General features: G+C 49.5%; 2 protein-coding genes across 9 annotated transcripts in view; one reads left to right on the top strand and one right to left on the bottom strand.

The window, feature by feature from the left end:
• Positions 1-1,785: 1,785 nt before the first annotated feature.
• YDJC (YdjC chitooligosaccharide deacetylase homolog) lies at positions 1,786-3,576 on the top strand (the record flags this gene model as incomplete). Of its 2 annotated transcripts, XM_082697735.1 has the most annotated exons (5): positions 1,786-1,949; positions 2,038-2,197; positions 2,399-2,498; positions 2,596-2,773; positions 2,931-3,576. In XM_082697735.1, the coding sequence occupies 5 exons, from the start codon at positions 1,786-1,788 to the stop codon at positions 3,277-3,279; spliced, it is 951 nt and encodes a 316-aa protein (XP_082553861.1). In that variant the 3' UTR covers positions 3,280-3,576. The 2 variants fall into 2 exon arrangements, with proteins under 2 accessions (XP_082553861.1, XP_082553862.1); XM_082697736.1 differs by lacking the exon at positions 2,596-2,773.
• A 3,658-nt stretch (positions 3,577-7,234) lies between these two features.
• UBE2L3 (ubiquitin conjugating enzyme E2 L3) overlaps positions 7,235-17,678 on the bottom strand; it is a 59,454-nt gene continuing 49,010 nt past the window's right edge. For 6 of the 7 annotated variants that reach the window (XM_082697769.1, XM_082697771.1, XM_082697772.1 and 3 more), the window contains 2 exons: positions 14,617-14,803; positions 7,235-9,831 (listed from right to left, as the gene is read on the bottom strand). In XM_082697769.1, coding sequence (XP_082553895.1) covers positions 9,677-9,831; positions 14,617-14,803 — 342 coding nt within the window. In that variant the 3' untranslated portion in view covers positions 7,235-9,676. Of the gene's footprint in view, positions 9,832-10,905; positions 10,995-14,616; positions 14,804-17,678 lie in introns of all 7 variants that reach the window. The other variant, XM_082697770.1, reaches the window with a different exon arrangement.

The raw sequence follows: 17,678 nt of genomic DNA, 5'->3' as shown, positions 1-17,678 counted from the left end.
TGATAAGCCTTCTCAGAAGGCCTGCCACCCTAAACAGAATTAACAAAAACCCTATCCCAGACTCTGCCTCTTGTATTGCTACTTGTCAAACGATGGTGATGTAGGAACTGAGGCACTCCCCCCAATCTCTCATATGTCTAATACCAGTAGGTGCTGAATAAATGTCAGTTTTCTCTTTCCAATCTGCTTGCCATTGGGGCCTCTGGCTTTCCAGGATCATCTTCTCAGGGGAGAAAAATAGTTGAAGTCCAACAATTCAATAATTACGACTGAATGCAACAATCCTTACACCAAGAGTTTGATGAAGAGCACTGTGAGGCCTCTGATCTTTACAACATCCCAGGAGGAGAATATGGTTATGCCCACGCTCAACTCTGCCCTGTCTGCCCCTGACCCAGGGGAGAGCTAGGGACTAGACAACCAGAGTAGGTCCAGAGCTTTGGAGGGAAGTCCCAGCTCCACTACTCCTGGCAAGCTCACTTTGGGCAAGACACTTCTCCCTTCTGAGCATCAGTTTCCTCATCTGTAAAACAGGAATGATTTTACCAACCTCTTGGGCTGGACACAAATTCTGCCCTTTGCATTGGGAACACCAAAGCAGCCACATCACAATAAAAATGCTCTGTCAACCATGGTGACTATTTATATAGTCATCAATAAGGAAAGTTTTCTGGACTACGAGGGGGGAAAAATGAGATTATGAATGTAAAAGTTGTAGCCTGGAACAGAGCTCAAGTTGTAGAATCAGGGACTAAAGCATCCTCAAACGAAGCCATTGGTATACATGTTTTATTACTTAGAACTTTTATTTTAAGAAAAAGAAAGAATGAACGAAAGAAAAAAAGCCTTTTCCTAGAAAAAAAATCACCAAATAGGCAATTAAAAAAAGTTCATAGTCACTATCAAAAAATGAAAAGTTACAAGAATGAGATAACATTGATGTGATCATTATTGTCTCAAAACTACTCAAAAACTTTGGGGGGGCGCCTGGGTGGCTCAGTGGATTAAGCCGCTGCCTTCGGCTCAGGTCATGATCTCAGGGTCCTGGGATCGAGCCCCGCATCGGGCTCTCTGCTCAGCAGGGAGCCTGCTTCCCCCTCTGTCTCTGCCTGCCTCCCTGCCTACTTGTGATCTCTCTCTCTCTGTCAAATAAAATAAATAAAATCTTAAAAAAAAAAAAAACTTTGGGGTGGGGGAGAAAATGAAACGGGTTTGTTTAGTAAAATACTGGAAGGGCACTATGGTTAAGAGATCATTTTTTTCCAATAGGTTTTTTTCCCTCGATTATTCATATTTCTTTTAAAGTTTTTTTTTTTTTTTGTTTTTGTGTGGGTTTGTTTGTTTGTTTGTTTGTTTAAATTTGGGAGAGCACAAGCAGGGAGGAAGAGCATAGGGAGAGAGAAAAGCCGACTCCAGGGTGAGCAAGGAGCCCCACTAGGGGCTGGATCTTAAGGTCCTTGAGACTGTGACCTGAGTCGAAGGCAGACTCTTAACCGACAAAGCCACCTAGGCGCCCCTGTATTTTTCATACTAGATAACATTTTTGCAGTTACTGAGAGTTCTTCGTTACAATAAATGCAGCAAACAAAATGGTTTGGTTAGGGCCAACTCACTGTGAGGTGGGAGGGGACTGCTGCAGTTCCAATTGGGACCGGTAGGTGGCGAGAACAAAGACGAAGGGCAGCCGCGCCGGGACGTGCGCGTCGGGGCGGAGCCTCGGACAGAGTTTAGGGGCGGGGCCTGCATCCAGTGCTCTGGAGTCCTGAATAGTCCGCGGAAGTACCAATGGCCCGACCGCGCGTGCGGCTGGTAATCACCGCAGATGACTTTGGTTACTGCCCGCGGCGCGATGAGGGCATCGTAGAGGCCTTTCTGGCAGGGGCTGTGACCAGCGTGTCCCTGTTGGTCAACGGGGTAGCCGCAGAGAGCGCGGCGGAGCTAGCTGGCAGGTGAGTGGCGGCACCGTACGGGGTCTGGGTGGGCTTGGGCAGCCGCCTCTCGCGGCCGCCAGTGCTCCCGCTCGCGCTCCGCCTGCAGGTATCAAATCCCCACGGGCCTCCACGCAAACCTGTCCGAGGGCCGCCCCGTGGGCCCGGCCCGCCACGGCGCCTCGTCGCTGCTCAGCCCCGAAGGCTTCTTCCTCGGCAAGATGGGATTTCGCGAGGCAGTGGCGGCCGGAGACATAGCCTTGCCCCAGGTGCGGAGATGCGGCTGCAGGAAGAGGCTCGCGTTGACCCCCAAGGCTTGTCCGGAGGGTACCGTTAAGCCATTAGGGGCAGGGGCGCGCGATGGATGCTTTCCTGGTTCATAGTGGAGCAGGCACGCAGAGGCACCTGGAGGGAGGCCTTCTAGGTAGCTGCTCCCCGACATTCAAGGTGCCTTGTCGTTCTCTCTCCAGGTGCGGGAAGAGCTGGAGGCCCAGCTGATACGCTTCCGGGAATTACTGGGCGGGGAACCCACTCACGTGGACGGGCACCAGCACGTACACGTGCTCCCAGGTTGGGGTGGGGGGCGTTGCTCCCCGGTGGGGGGCTGGGGTAAGAGGTGATTCCAGGTAGTAGGACGGGCTGCTTCCTGACTCCTCCCCGTCCGCAGGCGTGTGCCAGGTGTTCGCAGAGACGCTGCAGGCCAACCGGGTGCGCTTCACACGGTTGCCGGTGGAGCGCGGGGTGGGCGGCTGCGCGTGGCTCGAGGCCCCAGCACATGCCTTCGCTTGTGCGGTGGAGCGCGACGCCCGGGCCGCCGTGGGCCCCTTCTCTCGCTACGGCCTACGGTGAGGCCCTCCGCCCCTTTCCCGCCCCTATCCCAGTGCGTCCTGCTGAACTTTCACCTGACAGCTATGGCCTTCCTTGGGTGATCCCTGTCGTGGCCCCCACCCCTGCCCATGACAGCTGTGCTGGTCCTTGCCGCTGATGCCCCTACATCCACAGGTGGACGGATGCCTTCGTGGGCCTGAGCACCTGTGGTCGGCACATGTCTGCTCACCGCGTATCAGGAGCACTAGCGCGGGCCCTGGAAGGCATACCCACAGGCCATGCCCTAACAGCTGAGCTGATGGCACACCCCGGCTACCCTAGTGTGCCCCCGGCTGGGGGCTGCGGTGAGGGCCCGGATGCCTTTTCCTGCTCTTGGGAGCGGCTGCATGAACTGCGTGTCCTCACCGCACCCACGCTTCGGGCCCGACTTGCACAGGACGGAGTGCAGCTCTGCACACTCCATGACCTAGACTCCAAGAGGCCTGGGGAAGCATTCCTGGAGCCCTCCCCACCATGCCCCTGACAGCCAGCCAAGCACAAATGTCCTGTAGTGCACGGACAGGGGGCTGGTGTCAAGCCCTGGGACAGCGTGAAACCAGGCCGATAGCAGGGGTCCAGTAACATACTTCCCTGGGCAGGCCCCTGTCATCTCTGTGTCCAGGTCCTCATGGCTCAAAATGGTGGCCAGAGTTTTGGCAACCCATCTTGGCTGCTGGCAGATAGGTCCTATGACATCTGAGCCTGGGGCCTGCCAAAGCACCCTCCTTGTTCAGATATAGTAGAGAGAGATCACTGTATTAATAAATGTATGTCTTGTAAACTTGGGTGTTTTTTTTAAATTTTCAATTTTTTAATTTTTTTAAAAAAATTTTTAATAAGGTTTTGTTTGAGAGAGAGAAAGAAAGAATGAGTATGGGATGGGGAGGAGCAGAAAAAGAGAAGCGGACTCTCCACTAAGCAAGGAGCCCAATGTGGGGCTTGATCCCAGGACCTGGAAATCATGACCTGAACCAAAGGCAGTCATTCAACCTACTGAGCCACCCAGGGACCCCAAATCTGGGTGGTTTCTTAAACTGTGCCCTGTGAACTGTGAAAATGTTCACATGTGACACATGACAGGGCAAAAGCAACTCCTTTGGGGCACAAACCTGGTCATTATAACAGAATAGATAACACAGAACATACTCCAAGTTTTGTCCATGCTTAATTTTATTATTTTGGGGGGATGGAGGATGGGAGAACAATGTCTCACCAGGCTACTTTTTGGAAGGTAATATTATCATCTCAAATTTTATTTAAAAAGTCACCTGTTTTGTTGTTTTGCGGGGCTTGAACTCACGACCCTGAGATTGAGACCTCAGCTGAGATCAAGAGTCAGAAGCTTAGCGGACTGAGCCACCCAGGCACCCCAAAAGTCACGTGCTCTAAGCAGACATCCCTTTGCCATCCTAGGGGCAGATCTAAGGAAGTCCTGCAAGCCTATTCAAATTTTTCCAGGAGGAACAGTCTTCTGCAGAAATGGGATCCAGGACTCCTCACCAGACCTGGTGATGTGTGTGTGCCCTGTCACTGCGGCTCATGTGTCTTGGATCAGGGAGATGCAGGGAGTTCTTGGGAGCACAGAGCCCTGCCCCGCTCTGGCGTGTGGAAAGGCAGATTGAACAATGATCTAGTATCTCCATCTTAACAGACCGAGAAGTAGAAATGGCAGAGCATGGCTTTAAAGCTACCTGTTCATTTATTCACCATGCACCGTGTCAGGCAAGGGGTCAGGCGACCAGAGAGCTCTCTCAGCCTAGGCAGCCCCGAGGGATATACAGCTTTCTGAAGGTGTTAAGGGTGAGATCTTGCTTCTCTTTCCTGCTGACCCCATCCTACACCTCTATCCCCTTTACTGTGACTTCGGCCCACTCTTTTGTGGCTCCATCTTTCACACCAACCTTCCCTTGACCATGGTTCTTTCAGCATCAGGCTCTTTCCTCCTACCTTTCCTTCATAGCTGTAAACTGGAATCACTTAGTTCCTCCTAGTGCCATGCCCTCACCTCCTTGCCTCAGCCCAGTAGGGTCTGGCCACACTCCTGCAGGCTGCTGACTGGAGCGGGTAGAGGGGTGGTGGGAAGGCAGCCTGTTGGCAGAGAGGCACCTCCTTTGGGGAGAAGGTGGGGTTCTGCTATTTTGAGAGGAGGCAGCTGACTGTGTGGCTCCGAGGATCAGGAGAGAGGTGTGGGGAGACAGGAGAGAACTGGGATCTGCACAGAAGCAAGATGAAGCTGTGGGGGCGCCTGGGTGGCTCAGTGGGTTAAAGCCTCTGCCTTTGGCGCAGGTCATGATCCTGGGATCGAGCCCTGCATCGGGCTCTCTGCTCAGTGGAGAGCCTGCTTCCTCCTCTCTCTCTGCCTGCCTCTCTGCCTACTTGTGATCTCTGTCTGTTAAATAAACAAATAAATAAAATCTTTAAAAAAAAAAAAAAGATGAAGCTGTGGACTGGGCTCCTATTGCTCATATAGGGAGAGGAGTGAGCAGAGCTGAGGGCCCAGATCAGCCCTAGGGACCATGACAGTGGAGAGAAGAGAGGGGCCATGGTCATGGCCAGACTGGTAGAATCATCTGGAGACCAAGGTCTGCCTCACAAGGGGAGGGAAAGTGGTAAGGCAGAAGGCTGCAGATAGCACAGGGCCCAAGGTCACTAGCACTGCACTGGGGACATGGGGATATTCCTATGTCAAACCTGCTGTGCACTGGATGGCTTAGGCGAGTGGGAGCTACTGCTCTCCACCCATTCATCAGTCATGGACGGAAGGTCTACTGTGGGCCAGGCGGGGGCTGGGTGCCGGGACAGCCCAGCCTGCTAGGAGCTCAGTCTGGGACAAACACGGGGATAGCTGGTATGATCCGGACTGCAGTGGGATGGGGAAGGGGAAGGAACACAAAGCAGACTGTGGGGCAAAAGGGGATTCCTAACCAAGCCAGGCCTGCTGGGAGAACACTCTCTGGAAGAAGTGACTTCTCTAGGCCTCGATTATGGTCTCCACCCACTGTTGGGCAGTCCTTTCTGCTCTGATCCTCTGACAGGCAATGTCTTGCCGGAGGGCTCCTAGGGCTCCTAGGAGCAGGAGGTGCCCCTAGGAGCCCTCCTGCAAGAACACGTTCTAATCACCCAGGAAATAGCTATTTAGCAAGAGTCGCCTGAGCTAGGCCACCTTCAGCCCTGCTCCTTCTCTGGCTGGTGCCAGCACCCTGTGCTGCATGATGGACACAGGGAGAGGTGGGAGAGCCAGTGCAGGGAGGGCAGGAAGAGCCAAGACCCAGATCTGGCTTTGCCTCAGATGGAGTCAGGTGGCTGCCCTGGCAGGGTGGGACACGGAGGTGCTGGCCCACTGAAGGAACAGAGTGGGGCCATGGTCATGGCCAGACTGGTAGAATCATCTGGAGACCAAGGTCTGCCTCACAAGGGGAGGGAAAGTGGTAAGGCAGAAGGCCGCCAGCGCGTGGACTGCACAATGAGGAAGTCCAGGGCCCTTGCCAGAGGAAGCCTCAGGGAGCTAGGGGCAGACAGGAGCCAGGCTGCAGTGCGCACCGGAGTGATGAAGGAGATACACATTTTGAGCTGAACAATTAATACAAGAGTGAGGAAGGTGAGAGAGTGGTGGCTCCAGAGTTTAGAAAGTTGAGAAAAGGTCCTGCAGGGCTCTGGATTTGGGAATGGTTGGGCACCAAGGAACCTGAGTGGTAGAACAGGCTCTGAAACCAGACTGTAAAAACCCAGGCCTGGTTTCCTTGGCTGTCACTGAACCGCAGTCTCTTCCTCTGTAAAAATAGGGATCGTGTCCGTGGGGTTGTCTTGAGAGTCACAGAGGATGAGGTGCTAGAAGACAGCAGAGTACCCTGCTGATGACCAAGGGAAAGGACCGACCGGCTCCTTGCTTCCTGGTAAAATGATTTCCCAGAAGGGCTCCTCCTGGACTCCTGCAGACCTATCTGACAGGTCTGGTCTCCGCTGGTGTCAAATTCCAGACAAGGAAATAAAAAAATCAGCATCACGCCAATGCAGAGTCAATACAACAGGAGGTCCCTGGGGCTCCAGGCAGGTTCAAGGAATGGCCTAGCCCCACCCTCGGGCACACCCTCCTTAGTTCTGGGACACTGAACATGACAGCCACCTTTCTCAGGGCCTCAGTCTGCTCCTCTGCTCTATGTGGAGAATATCACTCTCTGGGTACTGACAAGTGGACTGAAATGAGGCCTGATACCCAAAGTGCCCTTCGCAGGCCCTGATGGTCTGGATCTCCAGTCTTTTCTGCTTCCCTTGCAGGAAGGCCACACACCTCTGTGCGCCTCTTGGAAAAGCTGGGCATGGGGAGAGAAGCAGGCAGAAGAGCGAGCCTGGGCCCTGGCCACCCCCCTCCCTTCTATAAGAACACAGGCCCCTGGCTCTGCCCACTCCCAGTCCGGAAGAAACCCACAAGACCAAACCAGTGTCGGAGAGCATTTTTATTAAGGGCAGCAAAAAGGGATCGCAGCATCTTAGAAAGCCTATTCTCCACCATGGGTATGGTGGGGAGGGGCAGGGCAAAGGGGGTGGACCCAGCGCACTCCAAGGAACCTGGCGGACGTGAATTCCTGAGTGGGCTCAGGTCAGCAGTGGCTGCTCGACAGCTCTCCCCTTCTCCAGAGGGCCCAGCTGTTTGGGTGTGGAGCAGCCAGGACTGCTGGCCAGCATGTTTCAAAGCCTGTCCCGGGGACTGCCCAGGCTGGAGGGTACAAACCGCCTAGGTCTGAGGGAGGAACACCCACTGCCTTGCTCTCCCAGGGCCAGGCCTCTGATGGGGCAAACCGTGGGCTGCCATGCCAGGGCTCAGAGTCCCCAAGTAGCTGTCGGCTTGGACAAAGGTATCCTCCCACAATGAGCAGAGAAGTGAGAGGGGGACAGGCGGGCAGAGCTACGCTGGTAGAGAGAGATGAAGCAATGGGACAGTTCCCAAGAATGGCAATATTTCTGGGTTGAGAGAAGCAATGAGAACAATTGGTGGCTTATTTGTATAGCTTCTGACAGAATTTGGCATTTTATTACAAACCTGCGTGTGAGTGAAATTAAAGTCCATCATCACCTCTCTGCTAATGAAGAGACAGATGTGGAAACACTGGCCCGGCACTCTTGCGTTCCTGGGCACAGAGAAGTCTCCAGAACCTGCCCCTGGCGTACCTAGGACTAAAGAAGCGGAGTTCACTGACATACTGCAGGGGCCACGCACCTGGACAACTAAACAACATTCTGCTGCCTAACCTACCCATCACACCCACCTCTGCACAGGTGAAACCGTCTTACAGGTCTGTAAGCCCCGGAAAGATCCCACGTTAAGAGAGCTAAAAACACAAAGCAGTTTCTTTACGTCATCTTGTCCACAGGATCTAGTTTCCCCCTGAGAACCAGAAGGGCAGCCGCCAGTGGCAGAAGGAGGAGTTGGTGACATAACGGCGTTTGGACCATCAGCTTCCTCCGGGTGTCAGTAACATGCATTCTCGATTTCAGGGGCAGTCCCACTTGCTTTGAAAAGACAGTAACATTCAAATCCTTACAAGTTCATCTGATGATAAATTCTAAGGTCAATTTTTATTTCTACAAAAAAAGGCAGTCAAAACAATATAAAACACATGTAAAGGATATTACTGAGTGAGCTTCAAGTGGAGCTTGACTCTGCAAAGGCTGTGAGTCCAGAGGGAGAGGGAAGGCCATCTTGTTCCTGGGCTGGCCGGCTGCTCCGAAGGGGCCAGCAGGGCGTCGGCAACCCCAGCCTGCTGCTGGCTACAGCCGAGTCCCGCCAATTCCAACCCCGCAAAGGGTCAAACTGTGCCGAGGGAGGGTCGCATTGGGGCTGTGCTGCGCTGAGGAGCTGGGAGCGCGAGCTCCGTGGCACATTCATATGGAGCTCGGTGACAGGTGAGCGTGAAATTTCACGTGGACATTCTGGCTTCAGCGTTGTCGTCAATGACCAGCACGTCTTCTGCAGTGGCTGCAGGGAGGAGCGTCAACATTTGGCCTCGAGAGCCTCTCTGGCGAGGAATTTCTCACGCAAGTGCACAGCGTCCTCCGGTCGGCAGGCCCTTCCCTGGCGTGGCCACAGACCTGGGTTCCCCCAAGCAGGCCAGGCCAGGCTGAAGTTCAATCACACATACAGACATCAGGGTTTGCCCATTTAATCAATGTTACTGTGGTAACACTGGCCAGATTTTTACATAAGAACTGGGCCTCCCTTTTCATGGCTGGTTTTTTTGTTTTGTTTTGTTTGTTGGGTTTTTTTGGTGGTGAGGGGAAGGTGGTGGGATGGTGAGTGGTGGTTTGCTTGTTTTAAAATTTTTTTTAAAGGATGTTTAAATTGGAGCCAGGAGAATTTGAACCAACTCCCACACAGGGCAGTGCAACATGGGAGAGAAGCCACCACAACGGCCAGGAGCGGTCTCTTCCCCTTTGCAGAGGAGATAGCCCTGGGTCTGGAGGAAGTGAATGGGTGAAAAATAAACCAAATGGAAGAAAGTGGGAGCTGCAGGGGCAGGGGAAGAAAGGGAACTGCAATCTTTTTTTTTTTTTTTCCTTTTTTCTTAACCTTAAGGGCTAAATGTAAATTGAAGGTTCTGGATCAATTTGGACAAGAAAAGAAACACCATTCTTTTAAAGTAGATTGAAGCAGTGATTTTTAAAACAAAGAAAGCAGAACTAGAACATCTTAAATTTTTAATCCTTTCTTTACAGGTTACCTAGACCACTTTTGATTAAGAAAACTGTAGAAAGTTAGTAACTGCCACAAGCAAACGCCAGGCGGCGGCACGTGTCAATTTTCCACAGAGTCCTGCTTTGCGGGGTGTCTGAATGCGCTGTTCAGGGTCTCCGCTCACACTCGCTGGAATCGGTCGCGGCAGAGTTTAGTCCACAGGTCGCTTCTCCCCGTATTTCTTTGTAAACTCTTCAGCGTTCTTACAGAATTTTTTACGGTCCTTAGAGTATTCTTCAGCTAGGTCAGCCCGAAGTGGGTGCTCGGGCTGGGGGTCGTTCACCAGTGCTATGAGGGACTGGATTACTGCCAAGAAAAGGACCAGGCACCGCTGGTTAGAACAGTCTCAGAAAGGGCAACTTTTGACTACAACACTGATTTACATCAATGTGCTTTTAAGATAAAGCGGCCTCCCATTTATCCAAAATTCTAACCACCAGGACGCAACCCATCTTTTCTCTGTAGCTGGGAGAAAGTGCTGGACCACAAGCTGCTACCATGACAGTGGGTAACTGTTCAGAATGACACCTCAGCCTCCTCCAGGAACCTTCCTGAACTGACATCTCAGGGCCCCCCAGTCACTCTCACTCCCCCTTCTCCCGAACTCTGGAGCTCTCGGGCCTAGCACAAACACCCCCTCACATACATATACACACCTGCACACACAGGTGGAGCTTCTCTAGGGTAGGGACCGGGTGACATGTCCCATCGCTACGAGTGGTTCAGGGGAGCTTGGTGTCTGCATGGTGTAAATGCACAGTGAGCCCACTCCGGAAGACCCCTAGGAGCTCCTGAACTAGCTGAGAAAGGTTCACCTGACACCCTATCTTAACTACCGGAAGGTAGATAACCCTCACTAGAGTTATGCTCTCGATTCCACAAGCAGAAACCACACCAAATGCTTGGGGTGGGCCCCACAACACTCTCCCAAAGTTCAGTAAGGCCTAGATGTACTGGAAGGCTGGCCCTGGGGTGGCAAGGCCACAAGGGAATGGAATGTGGGGAAGGGAGATTGAGGGGGAAACGGAAGGTCCAGGAACCCCAGGCCCCCTCACCTCAGAAGTGGGCTGCATGCAGCCACTTTGCCTTCTCACACACGCTTCTCCTCATCCAGCCCTGATTAGGACCAGCACCCCTCAGAATGCTGGGTTCCCTCCCGCTGCCAAATTCCTAGCAAAAAGGCATCTCTCCTCTAGATTACAGATGCCACGGGTTCCTCTGCTGGGGACCATGTTCTCCCCGCTGCATTGCAAGTTATGGATTAAATGCTAATGATGGCTGAGCGAGGCACAAAGGCCTACTCAGCCACTAGCTCACTCTGAGTGGGAGGAACAGCACTAAGCATTCCTGGCCAGGCACCCAAAGACCACCTGCCCTCACCTCTGCCTGTCAGTGCTACCAGGTGAGACGGAGCAACAGGTGAGGCGCATGCAGGGCTCTCGGGGTCCAGGCTGAGTAGGGAGGAGGGGCTGGAGGCCAAAGAGGGTAGACTGTGAAGAGCAAGCCGGAGTGAAGGGCCTGGAAGCATCTCTGCAGGCTGAGGCAGTTCCTACTCCAATCCCCACAGCACCCTCAGGGGCAGGCATTATCACCTCCCACCTGTAAATATCTCTAAGAGGAAGTAGGCCCTGGAAGTGCATTTTTTTTTGTCTGTTTATTTAAGATTTATCCCTTTCATATTTGATTCTTCTATAACAGCACGAATGATAATAAAGCTATTTTGTTTGTTCCTATTTGTCCCTATTTCCCCAACTCCCTCCACTGGGATTCTAGTGTTTGCCACATATCCACATATGGCCTAAATGATTATTTACCTAATATTTTCCTCTAAGTCACCTCATTTTTTAAAATACAATTTTTCTCAAAGAAAGAAAACTTTTCTCAAAGAAAAAGTAAATGTAACTCCAATGGAAAATCACTTTCACTTGCTAGAAACAGAAGACATGCATCAACAAACATTAAAATGAGCACCCCTGTCCAGCCAGGGGAAGCAACTGCACTGGGACCAATACTCTTCCAGAGGACACCTTTCAGTTTCTCGCAGACACTACCCCAGCTTGCCCGCCATGCCCTCCTTTAGCAAGCTCCCAGATCCTCCACCCTGTGCTCAGCTGTGAGACTGCTCCACATCCCTCCATCGTCTCAACTTCAGGCGGGAATCCTGCACCACATGTGGCTCAGGGCATGAACAGATGGCTTCCTGTCTTCTGCTGTGATCAGAGACTGTTCTCTAGCAGAACCGCTGCTTCATTAGCATTTCAGGAACCTCAAGCGGTCCTTGCCTGGATAAGTGCAGTGGGGGTGTGTGGGGAGGGCAGTGAGGAGTTTTCAAGGTTTCCTGCTCACCCTCTGTGAGGGTACTAAGGCTCTCTGCTTTTCACTATGATCATCTTCACAGCCAATGTTTCAGCAGAGAACCCTTTGTTCACTATTTAGGGTGGCTCTTCAAAAGCTAATCAGTTTGCAAGTTTACTATATCTATTTAATTATTTTCTGGGAACTTGCTTTCACTTATTGATCAAGTCAAAATATTTTCCAATTTATTTAGTAGTTCTGGCAAGTATTTCACCCTTTCTCTGTTCCTCTTCAGCTCAACTGTAATAAGAGCCAGCTGAGCTTAGCTTGTTTTGCTAGTGAGGACCCTGACAGCTACAACTGCTTTTCAGACTACAACTGTGACCCCCATCCCAGGATTTTCATACTTAAAACAGCACACTCATTATATTTCACAAATGGTCTAGCCCTGTCTTTTTTTTTTTAACCTCTCTTTGACCCAAATATTCCTCAGAAGTATTTTATTTTCTCTCCAAAATGGAAGAGTTTAAAAAATTATCAAAATTTACCTCCTATTCTCAATGTATAGGATCAGAGAATAAAGGCTATAAAATTTCCTCATTTTTGTTCTTACAGTTTCTTTGTAATAGGGGATGTAAATAATATCCGTGATTCAATGCCCACCCTTTTTCACGGAGATCCAGGGGCTCCATTTTCAGAATAAGATGTGAATAGAACTTTCCCTCAACCTGAAGGTGTGCAGTGCATAAGCAGCCTTCCCACAGAATGTGCTACAAAATCTAATTAGTTTTCTGCTGTTTATTATATTTCTTGAATCCTCTAAATTTTATCTGCTTGATTTGTCTTAAGATAATGTAGGAGGAACTGAAACATTCAATTTAGGAATTATTTGATTTTTTTCTTTATATAATTTTGTTGCTGTTGTAGAGTCCATATTATGCTGGCTTTCTTGATGACTCTATATGGCAAATCTTGTTCGACCACCAAACTAAGCTCTGATTCTGCTGCTGAGACATCTACTAGAACCACATATACTGCTGAAGAGAACTCTTGTCTTCAAGTTCTTTTCTTCTGCTGTGATTATCACCAACTTCTACTACATCTCTGATAAAGTTTTGCTTTGTTTCTTGACTTTTCTCCTGCTATTTCTGCTCAGTTTTTAATGCTTTACTTTGTAATTAAAATTTGAGATACTAAAAATACTGAGATATAAAAAAAACTTTTGAAAGAGTACAATTGTTTTTTAGTAGATACACAAAAACTGTGTCATACCAGCATTTCTGGTGAAAATGTTCACCAGAACATCTTCATCATTCCAAAAACACCACCCACTCTCACACCCACTTCCTAATCCCTCCATATCAGCCCTGACAAGCACTACTCTATGTTCTCTGTAGATGTGCCTATTGTGGACATGCCATGTACAGTCGATTCTAGGGTTTTCTGCACTAGTTATATACCCTGAAGTTGCCATGAATGCTGAATTACATAGATACTGACCCGTGAGTGACCTCAGGAATGACCAACTGTAGAACCACCCAGCTGATCCCAGCCAACCCAAAGAATGAGGAATACCAAATTCTTGTTATGTTAAGCCGTGAAGTTTTGAGGTGGTTTGCAATACAGTAACAGCAGAAGCAAGGGAACACAGCAGCAAGTGCCAGGGACAACATGCTTGACGTACATGAGGACAAGGAATTTCTATAGGAAAAAAACCCAAGGGTGTGCACTGAAGAACATACTTTGTCAAGCTTTTATAAATATCAGCCTGTACATGACCAAATGTCACGTCCACTGGAGATCCTTCTATTCTGATTCAACACTGAAACCCAGTCCTTTCTATGACTCATCTGTGAAACCTGGTGGACACATTTCATGGCGATTATTTCAAATAAGGAAGGCTCAACTTCCTGTGCAAAAGGTTTTCAACTCCTTCTTCCAGGGGTTCCACCAAAAAATGACTATACTGGTCACTGAAAAACCACCTTTGGCCTCACAAATTCCAGCCTCATCCACTCCCTTTAATCTGTAAAGACCATACAATGGTTCAGGTAGCTATACATCAGAAAGCCACTAAAATTATGAGATGAGGCGTTCAAAAGAAAGTTCTGGAGTTAACAAATAAAAACTGGACATAGTCTGTAACAAAATCTAGATATTTCCAATTTCCACAGGACAAGAGGAAAGCTAACCATAATGATCAATCAAGTATCCTTCCCAGAAAAATGAGCACATGGATGTTCACACAGAGGCATGTGACCACACATGGCCAACTCTGTACTTTTGTCAGGGCACACAGCCCACAGGACCATGCCTTCCCCGCCACGCCACCCACTCTGAGCCACCAGCATGGTGCTGCCCACCACATGGATTTGCCTTACGCCCTTCTTTTAGTCTGGCAGGACCTCTCTAACCTCCCTTCCTCCTTCAAGTCTAAATTCATGTGCTAACTGCTGTGTGAGGTCACCTTAAACACCACTCACCCTTTCTCATTCAGAGCAGCCTTGCAGTCCTTCATGAAAACTTGAAGGGTGGCCCCTTACTGCATGGGCAGCCAATGCTGGGCTGGTCTCTCTACATGTGTCCCCACTGATCAGAACACAGGAGGGCCTCCTCCAATACCTACACAGGTCAACAGTTTAACTGAGATGTGTCCTGTCCATGAGAAATGGTGGGACCTCAGCAGCACTTCTACGTGCACTGGAGTTGGTCAGGTAAAAATTTCTCCGGACTGTGAGACATGGCCCCAGCCCCCACAGCAGCACCATCTGGGAAGACATAAGAAGCATGCCTTACCTTGGTCGGTTTTGGTTGCTGGCTTCCAGTTTTCAGCACTAATTACTGGCAGACAGACCTGCCCCTTTTCATCGATGTTTGGGTGATAGATCTTTGTTTTAAATGTGATCTTCGGTGGTTTGAATGGGTACTCTGCTGGAAAGTTGATTTCGATTCTGAAGGCCCCCTTATCATATGGAGGGTTGTCCTGCAGGGAACGAGGAAAGGGCAAATGAACACACCACAGCTCAAAAACCTGTCGCTGAGACAGAACTGCTCTGTTTACTTGAAAAATTAATTTATTTCAAGAAGTATGCCAATTGAAACCTTGTCACCTTGAGGGCCACCAATAATCAGTATTTCTACAACAAGATGTCTGCTAAATTCCAGAAAACTCTGAGATAGACGGTGTGGTCTCTTTATCTTTATACCCTTAATAGCCTTTGTTTGTGTAGTTTTAGGTCTACAGCAACAGCAAGAGGGAAGTACAGGTATCCCTTGCTTTCCAAAAGTGACGCCACTTCACTTTCATCAAAGGCCTACGTTAGTAACTATTTTGCTAGCCAACGGAAAGACATCTGAAGAGGATTTTCACTTTTATCGAAAACGGCAAAAAAGTGAAATATAGCACCCAGTGGTTGTTTTGCCGCAATCCTTTATACACAGACAATGAGCACCAGGAGCCGCCAGAGTGGTGGCGCCGCCCAGAGCCACCCCCAGGAACTACATCCAGTGTAGCTTGCAGAGCGCTGAATTCAGATAAAGCACCTGTGCTTTATCTGATTTATTTTGTGTTATCTGTTAGCAAGGTGTGTCCTAAAGTATCAGACAAGCCTGAGAGAGGTTATTTTGGGGGTCTGGGAACACTATACGTTTTTTCCATGTAAGTTAATGGTAATTAAATGTTTCTTTGCTTTACACCACTTTGGCTTACACAAGGTTTCCTAGGAATGCTCTACTTTTGTTTGTGTGGTTTTTAAGATTTTATTCTTATGCAATCCCTTCACCCAATGTGGGGCTCAAACTCACAACCTGGAGACCAGGGGTCGCGGGCTCCACTGACTGACCCAGCCAGGTGCCACAGAATGCTCTACCTTTGGAAAGCAGAGGAAAGGTGAGCTGGGTTCCTCTAAGTCCCCTCCTTCACACACAGCCTCCCCCACAGACTGGTTTGTTTGTTACAATCAATGAACCTACATGGACACCTCACTGCCACACACAGTCCAGTTACACTAGGGTTCACTCTTGGTGTTGTGCATTCTATGGTTTGGGTAAGGTATCATACATTCAGAGCAGCCCTGCAGTCCTTCATGAAAACTTGAAGGGTGGCCCCGACAGTATATATAGCCTTTACAGATGGCCTCCTTCTTAGTAATATGCATTTAAGGTTCTGCCATGTTTTTCATGGCACAATAGCTCATTTCTTCTTAGCACTGAATATTTCATTGTCTGGATTTAGCACCACTTATTTATCCATTCATCTGCTGAAGGACATCTTGGTTGCTTCTGAGTTGGGCAACTATGAATAAGGCTGCCTTACACACCTGTGTGCAGGTTTTTGTACGGACACCCCTTTCCACCTCCACTGGGGAAACACAGAGCAGCATGATTCCTGGATTGTAAGTTAAGAGTATGTTGTTTGTTTTTTGTTTTTAAGATTTTATTTATTCATTTGACAGAGAGAGAGAGAGAGAGAGTCAGAGAGGGAATACAAGCAGGGGAAGTGGGAGAGGGAGAAGCAGACTTCTCCAATGTGCGGCTTGATCCCAGGACCCTGGGATCATGACTTGAGCCCAAGGCAGAGGCTTAATGACCGAGCCACCCAGGCGCCTCTAGTTTTGTTTTGTTTTGTTTTTTTTCAAAGACACTTATTTTATCTATTTTTAAAGACTTTATTTTTTCAGTTGTCAGAGCACAAGCAGGGGGAGCAGCAAGCAGAGGGATCGGGAGAAGCAGGCCCCCTGCTGAGCAAGAAGCCTGATGCGGGACTTGATCCAAGGATCTTGGGATCATGACCCAAGCTGAAGGCAGACACTTAACTGACTAACCTGCCCAGGCACCCCTTTCTTGCCCATTTTAAAATCAGACTTTGGGGCACCTGGGTGCCTCAGTCAGTTAAGCATCTGCCTTCAGGTTATATAATCCCAGGGTCGTGGGATGGAGTCCCACATCTGCTTCTTCCTCTCCCTCTGCCCGCCCTCCAGCTTGTGCTCTCACGCTCACTCTTTCTCACTCTCAAGTAAATAAAATCTTTTAAAAACATAAAAATAAAAAATAAAATCTGCCTTTTTTTCCTTTATTATTGAGTTTTAAGACTTTTTTGCTTATTTTTGGATAATAGCTCTTTATCAGACAGGTCTTTTACAAATATCTCATCTTTTTTGAAAACAGAGGTGGGGGCACCTGGATGGTGCAGTTAGTTAAGGTCATAATCTCAGGGTCATGAGACAGTTCCCTGTCATGCTCCATGCTCAGCAGAGTCTACTGGAGAGTCTTTCTCTCTCCTCCTCCCTAAAATAAATAAATAAATCTTTAAAAACAATAAATAAATCTAAAAAGGTTAAAAAAGAAGAAGAAAAGGAAAATATGAGGAGTCACAGCAGGGCTAAATAACAACCCAACCAAGACTATACCGCATTCTGGGAGGCCAAACAGCCAGGGCTTCAAATTCTGGCTAGCTAGATCTCCTCAAAGTAAAACCAGTATCCAGCTGGATGGCTAGACTCTGGGGAGCTCAAATTGCCCCTAGCTGGTAGCCAGTCAAGGCCAGAACCATGCCCCACCTCCCTGTTCCTATGATGGCTCGAAGATCTAGACCTCAGCGGCTGGACACCCTCATGGGCCCAGGAGCCCCTAAGAGATGACCCAAGATAGAGCCCCACCCTCCGTCTACATTCAGGAAGTGGAGCAAACCCTTCATCTACTGCCTTCTCCTAGTACTCTGGCTCTCCCGCTGTATCACACCCAACCCAAAGAAAGCTAAGCTTCTCAGAGTGCCCAGGAATGCTGTTGAGAGCCCTCACACCATGGCCCTTCCTCTTTAACCCTCAGACCACCTGGGCATCTTCCAGCAAACACAGCTC

Source organism: Mustela nivalis (genome assembly GCF_964662115.1).
Source record: "Mustela nivalis genome assembly, chromosome: 14".
In the NCBI taxonomy this organism is placed as follows: Eukaryota; Metazoa; Chordata; class Mammalia; order Carnivora; family Mustelidae; genus Mustela; species Mustela nivalis.
The sequence above is the reverse complement of the archived record's forward strand: the minus strand, read 5'-3'. Positions and strand labels throughout refer to the sequence as shown.